Source organism: Suncus etruscus, chromosome 5 (genome assembly GCF_024139225.1).
Source record: "Suncus etruscus isolate mSunEtr1 chromosome 5, mSunEtr1.pri.cur, whole genome shotgun sequence".
NCBI classification, from domain to species: domain Eukaryota; kingdom Metazoa; phylum Chordata; class Mammalia; order Eulipotyphla; family Soricidae; genus Suncus; species Suncus etruscus.
The window spans coordinates 129,199,747-129,212,669 of NC_064852.1; the positions used below are offsets into that span (position 1 = coordinate 129,199,747).

Below are 12,923 nucleotides of genomic sequence, written 5' to 3' on the forward strand. Positions count from 1 at the left end.
TTGAGAGTCCACAATCACTCACAAAGGATCATCAGAGTTTTTAAAACAGAAATCTCTATCACTCTCTACTTCACTACATCTGCTGGATGCACTATAGGAATGAGTTTGAGTGTTAATTTTACACTCAACACAGTCACAGAAAAGTAAAGAATGCTGTCAAGTGGTCCTTTCTATGCCCTAACTGCACTGCACATCCCTCCCTTTTTGCCAAGCTTTCATGGACTAGTCTTCCTGGTCCTTATCTCTATTGTCTTTGGATATTATCACTGTCTGTCTGTGTCTCTGTGTATGTATATATCTGTATAGATATCTCACAAATGATGGCAATAATTATATATCTTCTCCACTCCCTCTAACTCATTTCATACAGCATAATATTCTCATATCCATCCAGGTATAATAAAATTTCATGACTTTTTTTCCTAACTACATAGTTTTACACTGTTTTTTAAATGATCACTCTGGAAAAGGACTGAGTGTTGAAAGGATATAAAGCTATATATATATAATATCTCTTCAGAAACAAACCATAGAAGTAAACCAAAGTGTCTAAAAGGGTTTAAAAAAAGTAAGACTGAGAAAGAGAGTGAGAAGGAAAATGTCTGCATAGAGTCGAAGTGTGGGGGAGGGTGGGGAAAAACTGGAGACACTAGTGGTGGGAAATATGTACTAATAAAGGGACAATGTATGACTGAAACCCATAACAACTTTGTAACTGTGTGATTCATGGTGATTGAATTACAAAAAAATTACTAATTAAAAAAGAGAGAAATCTGCAGAAATACCTTTGGCCCACAGAGGGCGCAGCAAGGAAAGAAGAGAACTGAGGGAGGCCAAAGTTTTTTTTCCAAACTGCTTTAGGAGACAGGGAAGAGTCTACATCCACCTCACAGAAATGACCCAGGAAGATGCTAATATAAACAAGGGTGGCGTTTAAGTTTACTTTTGGTGTTTGAAGAACAAAAAATGCACAAAAGTGGGGCCGGTGAGGTGGCACTAGAGATAAGGTGTCTGCCTTGCAAGCTGGAGCCAAGGAACGACCGCGGTTCGATCCCCCTGCGTCTCACATGGTCCCCCCAAGCCAGGGGCAATTTCTGAGCGCTTAGCCAGGAGTAACCCATGAGCATCAAACGGGTGTGGCCCGAAAAACCAAAACAAAAAACAAAAAACAAAAAAAAAAACACAAAAGTTCCAGAGTTACTTGACTCTTACTGATACATGAAAAATTTAGAGAGAAATTTAGTGAGGGTGAGAGAGTATTAGAGATGAATATGAGAGGAGAGAGTGCAGAAGAGGAGGGAGAGGGAAGGAGAGAGAGAGAATCCAGAGTTCCAGTCTTTCTTATGAGAAACACAAAAATACTGTTTAAAGCACACAAACTTGGCTAAATGGTGCAGAATATCCATAGTTCTGAATGTTCTGCCAGAGGTTAAAACTGCAAAGTTCCCCTTAAAACAGAAAACCAGCCCCAATCACAATGCCCTCTTTTATGCTCTTCACTTTTTCCTATCACTTGGCTGTTTAGAGAAACTTCTTCATTGAGCAGGATTTCCACCCTCATCTTCAGAATATTATTGCAGTGTTTCAACTAAGACCCACTCTGAAGAATTCCCAAGGCTATTAACTGCTAAAGGAACGTTGTTCATTTATTGAAATTAATATTATGAACACACAATGGAAAAATGCACCTCAAAAGAGGAAGATGGCAGGGAAATGAACTCCATGGACAGGGGCTCATGCCTGGTGTATGTTAGACCCTAAATTCAGTCTCTGGCACCATGTGAACCCATTCCCACTCGTCCCACCACTAGGCCCAAGCACCACTCCATCATCAAGCTCCATCATCGAACTGACCAGCATATCCAGTTGGAATACCAATGCTAGGCATGTCCTCCAGGCCCTCTGAGCACTGCTGAGAGAATCCTCATGCCCATCCTTGCAAAAAAAAAAAAAAACAAAACAAAACCCAGAAATATAGCACTGACCATCAGTCAGTAGGACCAAGCTACCCTCAAGATGGAGATGTGGAAAATGATACACAGTTCAGTGTCTAAGTACATGGAGACAAGCTTCATCTATATGGTTGAGCCTGCAGGTGTGAGGTTCTGGATGAGGAGGCCCAAGAATGTCTCTAGCTGTTTCCTTGACCTGTATGCAATCAGTCCCCCCTTGTTGGCCCACTTCTCCACACCAGTAGCACCCTCATTTTCCATGTGATACACCAGCTGCGGTGGGTCGAGGTCTGGCTCTTGGTTTCTTAGCAAGCATTCTTTCAGATCCACCATGCCCCCACCCATGGCCCGCAGGATGGCATGGGCCGCGCAGGAGTCCCACTTGAAGGTAGTGTCTTCAGAAAAGATGTAAACATCAACAAGACCTTGGATCACACAAAGGCTCTTGTACCCAGCCCCTGCAGCCCGGAAAATGTTCTCCCCACATATACGTGACAGTGCAGCTCTGATGGGCTCCTTCTCGCTGGTACTAATGACAGCTGAAAAGTGGGTTCCTGGCTCTTGGGCTTCGGAGCTTTTCTTTCCAGTTGCTGGATTCTGCATTTCGGTGATGTTTCTCTTCAAGTTGAGGTGCTGAAGTGAGTGGATATTGGTGCCCATGTAAGAAAGGCCCCAATAGCATTGTCCTTTCCACCTGCAAAAGACAACTTTTGGTTTGTGGAAGTAGGTGATGACATTGTTCTTATATTGTTTATATATAATCAGATATGTTAATATGTATTATTAATATATTATTATAGTATATATTATTATAATCAGTATTATATTGCTTTCCAATTTAATGATAACATACTAATATTACTAGTATACATATGTTTATATACAGATTTATACATATACTTTACATATTTGGATATAAATAATAAAGAATGATAAATGAATAAATTATATTATTTAATATTAAATAATGTAAGGAGTCAACTGTCCATAAGTATATACATTAATGTCAATAATATTAATATACATTAATATTCTAAAAGATTTTCACATGTCTGCAGCTCTGTGTTGTTAAAGATTCACAATGCTATAAATCTCACATGATTATCCTATCCAATTGGGACAATACTGGGAATAATTGGGGGCTTCTGGCCACATACAAAATGTCGTTTTCATATTTGCCATCTGGAGTTTGGCAGAGGAAAAAAGATCAACAGGTAACTTTTTATCTGCAATTCTTTCATAATTCTTATAGTAATTTATGTTCATCTGGTCATTTCTTTTTTTTTTTTCTTTTGAGCCACACCCAGCAATGCTCAGGGCTTATCCTAGATCTGGCAGGCTCAGGGGACCATATGGAATGCCAAGAGTCAAACCTGTGTCAGTCACATGCAAGGCAAGCTGTACTGTTGTTTTAGGCCCTGCTCCCTCCTTTTCATTCTTCCATTCATTAGATCCAGTTTGGCTTTAAGACCCAAGCCTCATGTTTGGCAGAAATGCCTGCATTTCTCATTTATGAATGCTTAATAATACTGTGCATGTTATTAACCTACTTGGCTTACAGAGAGGAAAAGCAAGTATAAAAATCACTTGCTCAAGCCCATCTCATCAGTAAACCTGCATTCCAATCAAGCAGTCTCACTGCAGAGCCTGCTCCTCTAGTTGTTCTGCAGCCACCTCCATTTCTAGGTCAGGGCTGTATCTGCTAGTAAATGCTAGTTCCACTGCATTTTAACTTGGACATGATGATGTAAAGATAAAAGAAACATTGATTTCCATTTGGAAGAAGTCAGGGAGATAGCGTACATGTGAACATATCAGAGCTTGAGTTTATAGCTATGAAGGAGAAATAATTCTTAGTTGCCTAAAGCAATTCAAAAAGTTCAGAAGGAAAGGAAAATTAGGGCTGATTTCAATCAAAAGCTGACACCATAAGAAGAAAGCTGCTTGTTTTCACTGAAATTTCCCAAGTCTCCTGCAAAGCCTTTGGGCTATGGACCAAAGCAACTGGCATCATGGTGGTTCCTACTGTCCATTCAGGAGTCCATGGAGATTAAGGGAGGGACAGAAAAAGAGGTGAAGCTTAGGGACAGTGTTCCACAGTGCATCCTAATTCTCAGCATACTTACCAATTTGGGTCATTTTTCCATTTTATTTTGAATTCCCTCTGAAATTGCTATAAATTATCCATATAGAATATCATATAAGATTATAGTATACTCGACTCTAAGCAAAAGAATGAGAAGTGATTCTGAAAATCATATGATTCAGAAATGCTCATCATTTACCTGTGGGTGTCTCTGTCTTGTGATAGGAAAGGTTGGTTGATGACCCCCATCAGGGGAATACCTGTCTGTATATCATACACACCAATTAAAATGGTCACACATTGGAGTCCACTGGGATAGATTCCTTGGTTGGATTTAGTGTCTGCAGAACCTTTTATATACTGGTAAGTTGAATCTGAAAATTGAGTAAACTTGTTTGAATTCAGGGAAAAATATTAGTTAAAAGATGATGGATACAGTGATAAAGACAGTCAGTCATATCATTTCTCTCTCCTACTCAAATGGAAATTACTTTCATCTCAATTTTGTGGTTTTCTCCAAATTCTAACTCCTTAAAGTTGATGGTCATGGTGGAATCTTTGGGAGAGATATAATTTAGGGTGGAACCCTACTGAATGTGATTAGTGCACTTATAAGAGATGATCTGGAGAAATCTCCTGTCCATTCCACTAGAGGACACAGTCAGAAGGCCCCAGTTATAAGTTAGGAAGATGAATCTCCCCTGATCATTCTGTGGCATGTAGCATGGCACTCTGTAGCCTAGAAGTACTCAAATAGTCATAAAATGTCATAAATATTTAAAAGGAAAACAGACATTTCATTAGATTTCCTGTGAGTTAGAAGACTGCTTCTAAGTGGAAAGGAAAAACTCTTTCAGGAACTTTCAGGTAGACAATGTCTTTTGTTTTTGGTTCCTCAAAGCAAAGGAGACAGTAATTGAGACAACAAAGAAATTAATGGCTTGACTGTTAAAAAAAAAAAAAAAAAACTGCCAAGGGGCCAGGTCCTTTCTTAAGACCAACATGTAAAGCAAGACCACAACTGCGGGCCCGGAGAGATAGCACAGCAGCGTTTGCCTTGCAAGCAGCCAATCCAGGACCAAAGGTGGTTGGTTTGAATCCCGGTGTCCCATATGGTCCCCGTGCCTGCCAGGAGCTATTTCTGAGCAGACAACCAGGAGTAACCCCTGAGCACCGCCGGGTGTGGCCCAAAAACAAAAACAAAAACAAAAACAAAAAAGACCACAACTGCAAGGGAATTAATGCTCATTTGGAAGTACTGGTTTAAGGCTGTGGCAACAGAAGATCACAGGAGTCAGGTCAGGACAGAGCCAATCAATAGGAGAGCCTAGTCTCTCAGAAGCCTGAAGGATGCTAGTTTATCCTTGAGTGATTAAAGAGTTGGGAAAGATCCTTAGTATTATGTATATTATCCACAGGCTGGATATTCTAAAATTCTCTGACTCAAAGCATTTGTATCAAGCTGTTATTATGTGTGTAGGATGGAAATGGCGGAGGCAAGTTTCCTGCTCAGCATAATGAATGGTCTCATTTGTAGTGAGTTGAATATGCTAGACAGATGGGAAAGAAGAAAGTCCTAAAAATACCAAGGATAATTCTCAAATTAGTATCAGAGATAAGGTCCACAGCTTTAAGGCAATGAGCTTCATGTTTTGGCTCTATTTTAGTCGTTACAAATAAAGAATCAAGGTTAGCTAAGCTCTCAAATGAGTCAGCTGTGGTTTGCTTGACTGCATTGGCTTTGTACACGGACATAAATGTGTGCACCTATCTGTTGGAGGGATGCATGTATCTATACATATCAGCCTTTTATCATTTCAAAGTTGTCAATTGTTCAAAAATTCCAGCAGTTAAACTCTATTTTCAATAACTTTCATTTGACCGATTTCTCCCACCACTACTCCCACATCAAAACATTTCTATAATAACATTAAACAAAATCAAATTCCCTTTCCTATATTTACCTATGGGATCCACCCAGATTCCCAGCAAGTCCTGTGGAATGTTTATCTCAATGGAATCCAGAGTTGGGTCAGTCAAGTTGACATCCTGGTGAACAACCTTGGCTAATGCTTCTGATGCCAACTTGTTTCCATTAAGGACTTTACTAAGAAGTTCCACCATCTCTTCCTCCGTTGGACACACTCTCAAGATAATCTTTTCCCCTAGAAGAAAGGCACACTAAGTCATTCTCTTTCAAGAGTTTTTGGGGGTGGTACAAAAAATGGGCCGGGAGAACAACAAAACTGTGTGGTTTAGTTAAATGAGGAAGAGTCATCTCTATCAGGAGCTTCAACTTGTCTGATGACCAGAATAACATAGAAGACTGGTAAGTCACAGATGCCCAGAGATAATTAATGTTCTTCTTGTGAATAATGGGAAATAGGCTGGAGGAGTCAATGGTCTGTTTGCTTAGGAAATTGTCCACAGGGCACAGTTACACAAATTTGTATCCAATTCAAGGGAGCTTCCAGATCAGTTAAGAATTCCTGAGTCCTGCCGGTGAGGTAGTGCTAGAGGTAAGGTGTCTGCTTTGCAAGTGCTAGCCAAGGAAGGACCGCTGTTCAATCCCCCCCTGAGCATCAAATGGGTGTGCCCCCCCAAAAAAAAAGAATTCCTGAGTCATGGTCCCTAGATAATTTCTTTTAAGGGGTGAGAGCAATTTTTTCCCAAGTAGTACGCAGGGCCATTCCCCACAGTCATCTCAACTCAGGAGACTGTGGTGTCAGTTACCAAACTCAAGTCCTCTACATTCCAAGCATGTGCTTCAACCCTTTGAGCCACCTCCTAGACTGGTAATAAATTTATATTTGTGTTTCAATTTTATGTATGCCATTTATGTTTCAATAGACTATTCTATTCATGCTTGAAGAAGTAAATTAAAAGAACCTGCATTTTATCAGCACATTTAAGTGCCTCTAACTGCTTCTAAGATATACTTTGTTTTGTTTTTGGTTTGGGGCCACACTGGGCAGTGCTGCAGGCATCTTCCGTCTCAGCATCTCTGGTGGGGATAAAAATCCTTCACGAAGGACAACGGGTAACATGAGCGGTTGAATATAAAATATGAAATAATAAGACCACACATTGTATGGGGACCTGCATCTGCAACAGACGTGTGACAAAATTATTCTTCAGGCTGCTGTCATTTAAGCACAACTCTGGTATGCAAAGTATTTCCCCAAAAACAAAGGGCAGAGGATATTTAGGAGGAATACAATGATACCAAGCCCTAGAATATACATATTAAAGAACTAGCCATACAGGTAAAAAGAATCCCCAGCTAAAAGGTAAGGAACTGGGGCCAGCGAGGTTGTGCTAGAGGTAAGATGTCTGCCTTGCAAGCAATAGCCAAGGAAGGACCTCGGTTCGATCCCCCAGCATCCCATATGGTCCCCCCAAGCTAGGGGCAATTTCTGAGCGCTTAGCCAGGAGTAATCCCTGAGCATCAAACAGGTGTGGCCTGAAAAACAAAAAACAAAACAAAAAAAAAGAAAATGTAAAAGGTAAGAAACATATATAAGAATATATATAAGAAGATCATATATAAGAACATCTAGTTTAAAAAAGATGTTCTTATAACAAAGAAAGAGGAACTGGTTTTGCTACAATTTTGCAGCCTGCCAGAATAGTAAAATGCAAGAAAGATAGGAGCTGTTTGTTTACTACCTAAAAACTGAAAACAGAAAAACAGGTTGCAGGTAGCTAGCTGGCTGGACTGTCTTTGAGTTGCAAATATACTTAGCCAGCAGGGAAATAGCACTTTTTGGTACTGAAATTTCTCTGACTGCACAATGACTGAGGCTGAATTTTGATCTGTAGTCTTGCAAGGGAGACGAAGCCAAATGAAAAGAGATATATAATGGAGTCACCAAGACCAAACAGTTATAAGACCACTAAGTAATAAACTAGACACAGAAGGGACCATGCATTCTAGTAGCCCCTGGGAGGGAGAGTGGAGGATATGGGAGGCAGGATGGGAGCGGTTGTGGGAGGACAATTCGGTGGTGGGAATCCCCCTGATTCAATGTAAATATGTACCTGGAATATTACTGTGAACGATATGTAAGCCACTATAACTAAAATAAAAATTATATTAAAAAAAAAAGAAAAGAGATATATAATGTCACCGCCATGTCATGAATATAACAGAAATATAGCCAGTAATCCATGCAGGGGTTATGATTGATTCCACCAACGGGCCTGCTGGTCAAAATATTTCTTGGGGGAATTTCAGCTCACTGCACCAGGAAAGCCAATAGACACATCTGGTGGGCTAGCTTCCCTTACAATGGAGACATTCAGGCTGCATGCCATGACAGGGCAGTACTCCAGGCTTACTCCTGGCTCTACTTCCAGAAATGACTCCTGGAAGGGCTCAGAAGATAATTTGTTGGTGCTCAGGAGATAATATAGGAATCTGAGATTGAAGCTGGGTTGATTGCATACAAGGTAAGAGCCCTACCTGCTACACTACCTCTCTATCCCCGAGGGTACTGTTTTTACCTCATAATTATTTTTGCACAGTAAAGTAATAGAGAGCAAAGTATCTGGCTTTTGTTAATATAGAAAAGAAATGACATATAGAGAAATAAACTGTGAAACTCAATTAAAGTCAAGATGAAAGCAAAGCTCCTTCTCTAAAGAAAACCATAATTTATCATCCTCATTTTATTATTTTTGGGGGAGGTCACACCCAGCAGCACTCAGGGGTTACTCCTGGCTCTATGCCCAGAAATCGCTCCTGGCAGGCTCAGGGGACCATATGGGATGCCAGGATTCAAACCACTGACCTTCTTCATGCAAGGCAAACACTTTACCTCCATGCTATCTCTCCGGCCCCCATTTTATTATATTTTATAGGGCCACCCACAATAATGCTCTCCTCCTGGAGCCCACAACTGTTGTGTTAAATAATTAACGATGGAGCTGGATGGTGAAGGATGGATGGAAGGATTTTTCTCTGCCATCCCAGGCCACGTGGCTCCGCAATTCTCATTCAGTTGGCGGGTCCCAGGTTTAGGTGAACGGGGGAACCAGACTCATCCAGAGACAGGCATCAGGAAGCATCAACTTTATTCATGCCCTGTCCACCACATGTGTGGCCTATATCATAACCTTTTAAGCAATCAGTCATTCTTAGCTAGCCCTGCATCTTAACTTCTTTCAGCCATCTTCCCTTTGACTTCCATGCTGGCCAAAGACCAAAAAGGCCTAATCCCCTGGGTCAAAGGCTTTATCTACCTTTTCCAAGACCCCTCCCAGAAATGGGCGGGGTCTTGCAGGTAAGGTCAAGTTACCTAGGGAGAATGGAGGGATGATCAGACTTTTGGAGCTGCACTATGTGGGCCACACGGGGTAGTGGTCTGGAGTGTTAGGGTAATGCGTATGCAGGTTGCATTCAAGGTTGCACATAACAGACATAATCTCCTCTCCTTTGATCCGTATACCAGGTCCCTTACTATCACTTTAAACATGCTTCTTGGGAATCAGAGCCATAGAATAATAGGGAGGGTGCTATCCTTGCAAACAGCCAACCTGGGTTCGATGCCCAGCATCCCATATGCAACCTCAAGTAATTACCAAAAGTAATTCCTGAGTGTAGAGCGATGAATACTCCTAAGCATCACCAGGTGTGGCCCAAAACAAAAAAAAATAAACATACTTCTTAGAAATTTTGTGAAATTGTTTTATAGCTTCTCCCCAAAAAGAAAGGAGATGTTAAACCACCCAAATAGACAAACTAATAGCAACACAAAGTAACAATAATAAAGAAAATAATTTTTTTTCTTTTTTCGATTATTTTGGCTACATCCGGTTGACACTCAGGGGTTACTCCTGGCTATGTGCTCAGAAATCACTCCTGGTTTGGGGGACCATATGGCACTATATAGGTCAGCCGCGTGCAAGGCAAACACTCTATCCCTGTGCCATTGCTCTGACCCCAAGAAAATAATCTTTTAAAAACTTTTTTCTTTTTGGTTTTCAGGCCACACCAGTAGTGCTCAGGGGTTACTCCAGGAATCACTTCTAGCAGGCTCAGGGGACCATATGCGATTGTGGGGGATTGCAAGGCATGTGCCTACCTGCTGTGCTATCACTCTAGCCACTAGCATCTTTCATTTATTTTCATTTGTTTTGTTTTGAGGCCACACCCGCTGATGCTCAGGGATAGGGATTACTACTGGCTGTGTGCTCAGAAATTGCTCCTGGCTTGGGGTACCATATGTGATGCCGGAGGATAGAACCAAGGTCCGTCCTAGGTTAGCGTGGGCAAGGCAGACAGACACCTTACCACTTGTGTCATGGCACCTTGGGACTTTTTAGGTACAAAAACTCCTGGAAACTTAAGCCATTCCAAGGACCAGCAGCTGGAAGCTTGTTGGGAATTCAGAAAAGGACCCCACCCACCCTGACCTGAGTTTTAATGAGATCCCCAGGTGAGTCATAAATCACTGATGTTCGTTAAAGCAAAGCCTCAGTCTAATCTAATGCTGACTCTGAGTCAGAAGAAGCACTCATTCAATTTAAAATCCAATTAAATTAGACCATTAATGTTGGGGACTAACAATGCTAATCATCACCGTTCCAGAGGCTTCTATTATTCTAGTCTCAGTTTGAGTTGCTAAAAGGAACAAGACCATGGTATCATTTTTCTAGTGCATTTCGAGCACAGAAGAAAATGTATATATCTTCCTACCATGACCCGCTGTCTAGCCTGCTGCACACATTGCCTCTGCCAGTGTCTGCCCATCCTTCTCTGTCCCTTTCTCTGTCCCACCAACACAGGATGCTATTGACTTGTTCAAGTCTCAGCAGGATGTTTATGAGATGCCTTTTCTCCACTATAATTCAATATAAATGAAACACTAAATGGCTTACAGAATGGTCTATAAGTATTTTTAGGATTTCTTGTGAGTGCATTACATCTGTAGTGTTTTCTGGTGGAGGGAGGTTCATAAGTGGTGCTGGAGATGGGGTCCCAGGACCACTCCCTAGACCCTCAACAAGCAGGGCATGGCTGACTGCTAGGGTGCAGGGAGGCAGTGTTGGGAACCACTAGGGTCACATTTGGTGACCCTCGAGGGGAAGCATCAGAGGTACACCCAAACATGCCCTCACCTCACACATGAGGCCAGAAATCTGATAGAGGTGGGACAAATATAGGGCAAAGGAACCCTTAGCCCCACCTCTTTGGCCCTAGGGTTTTGTTTTCTAAAACCTAAAAAGGTTACATGGGACTTTTTTCTCTTCTCACTAAGTATTAAGGAACTATTTGTAGCTTCATATGACACCAATGAAAGCAACAAATATTGTTAGGGTCTGAATTGATACCCAAAATGGCACCGAGAGTCAGAGAACACCTCTGATAATGCAAGATGCAAAAGGAAATAGTTTATTTGGCTAGCCGAGGTCCCATCCTCATCCAATGAAGGGATTCTTGGCAAGTAGTCTGAGTCAAATCTTCAAGCAGTTTATATAGAAATCACAAGCAGTAACAGTACAATTATTTCATTGTATAGATGTCTTAATTAACCACTGTTTTTTTTTTTTTTTTCTGGCCAAACTTTGGTTGTCTAAGGATACTCTGATCCAAACCCTGCTGTCAAGGGATACTCTGATTCAAACTTTGGTTGTCAAGGGAGCCTTTTCTGATAGAACATTCCAAGCTCACTCAATACTCTAGTTCCTTATTCCTGGAGGGCACCAACTTTGGTTTTATTTCTGAGTTAACTCTCTCTGTCTTATCTAAACTTTTAACCTGTCTCAAGAACTACTTCACTGGTAAGTGAAATCACTGGTAAGTGATTGAGCCCAACTTCTTATTCGTTCTTACAATATTTTTCCATATATAATACATAAAATTTTTCCTGCAAAAAAGGTGCCACTTCGGGCTGGAGTGGTGGTGCAAGCAGTAGGGTGTTTGCCTTGCTAAGATGAACCATGGTTGGCATCCCATATGGTCCCCCAAGCCAGGAGTGATATCTGAGTGCATAGCCAGGAGTGACCCCTGAGTGTCACCAGGTGTGGCTTAAAAAACATTTTTAAGTTTTTCAAAAACCAAGTTTTTAAAATTTACCATTATTTAAAACTCACGGTTTTCAGCTTTACTATTTACCAAAACAAAATGAACAAAATATGTTTTATTGAAAAGAGTCAGAGATTTAGATAATTTTCTCTACAAGGAACATGGTGACTTATACAAAGAGAATCTTGTCCCAAAGAAAAATCACTAAGACAAAGCCTGGCATGAAATGGGACATTTTAGTGACTGCTGCTCCCTTTCCAGGTTGTAAACACTGAAAAGTTATAAGGTGATTTGATGGAAACCACAGTATTTCAGCTTCCTCTACTGTCTCAGCCAAGGGCTATGAAATTCCACAGGATTCTACAAGTGAATTAAAACCTTACACTTGAAATTGTCTGCTCAATTATTTGTTTGTTCTGGGTGCACTCTTAAGTTCCCAAAGGGCCATACAAATCTTCCAAAGATTGTCCAACTTAAAGACTACAGACTTATATCTAAAATAATAGATGTGAACTTGCTAAAAAAAAAAAAAAAACACCTCAGATAAATCTTAAGACCTGAAAATTTGGAATCACATTTAAGTATGTTTTTCTAACATGAAAGACTTTGAAACATCCATCTGTCTTGAGAATTAAAATACCACATCATAATGGAGTGACTAAAATATATTGATCCATAGACTTACCTAAATCATTAGTAAACTCATTGGATTCTTCTCCAAACACTTTTTCTCCCAAGCCTGGAAACTGAATGGAAACTGATTATAAAATGAGATCATCAATCAAGCAAACATAATTGTTCAATTCTGAACAGATTTCTACTTATTTTGAAATTAAGCAGCAAAAAATTTTAGAGG

The 12,923-nt window shown here is 40.6% G+C and overlaps 1 protein-coding gene across 2 annotated transcripts in view; it reads right to left on the reverse strand.

Moving 5' to 3' along the window:
* Positions 1-2,025: 2,025 nt before the first annotated feature.
* Positions 2,026-12,923, reverse strand: part of INPP1 (inositol polyphosphate-1-phosphatase) — a 34,206-nt gene continuing 23,308 nt past the window's right edge. For both annotated transcript variants that reach the window (XM_049773272.1, XM_049773273.1), the window contains 4 exons: positions 12,753-12,813; positions 6,003-6,203; positions 4,238-4,412; positions 2,026-2,646 (listed from right to left, as the gene is read on the reverse strand). In XM_049773272.1, coding sequence (XP_049629229.1) covers positions 2,076-2,646; positions 4,238-4,412; positions 6,003-6,203; positions 12,753-12,813 — 1,008 coding nt within the window. In that variant the 3' untranslated portion in view covers positions 2,026-2,075. The remainder of the gene's footprint in view (positions 2,647-4,237; positions 4,413-6,002; positions 6,204-12,752; positions 12,814-12,923) is intronic.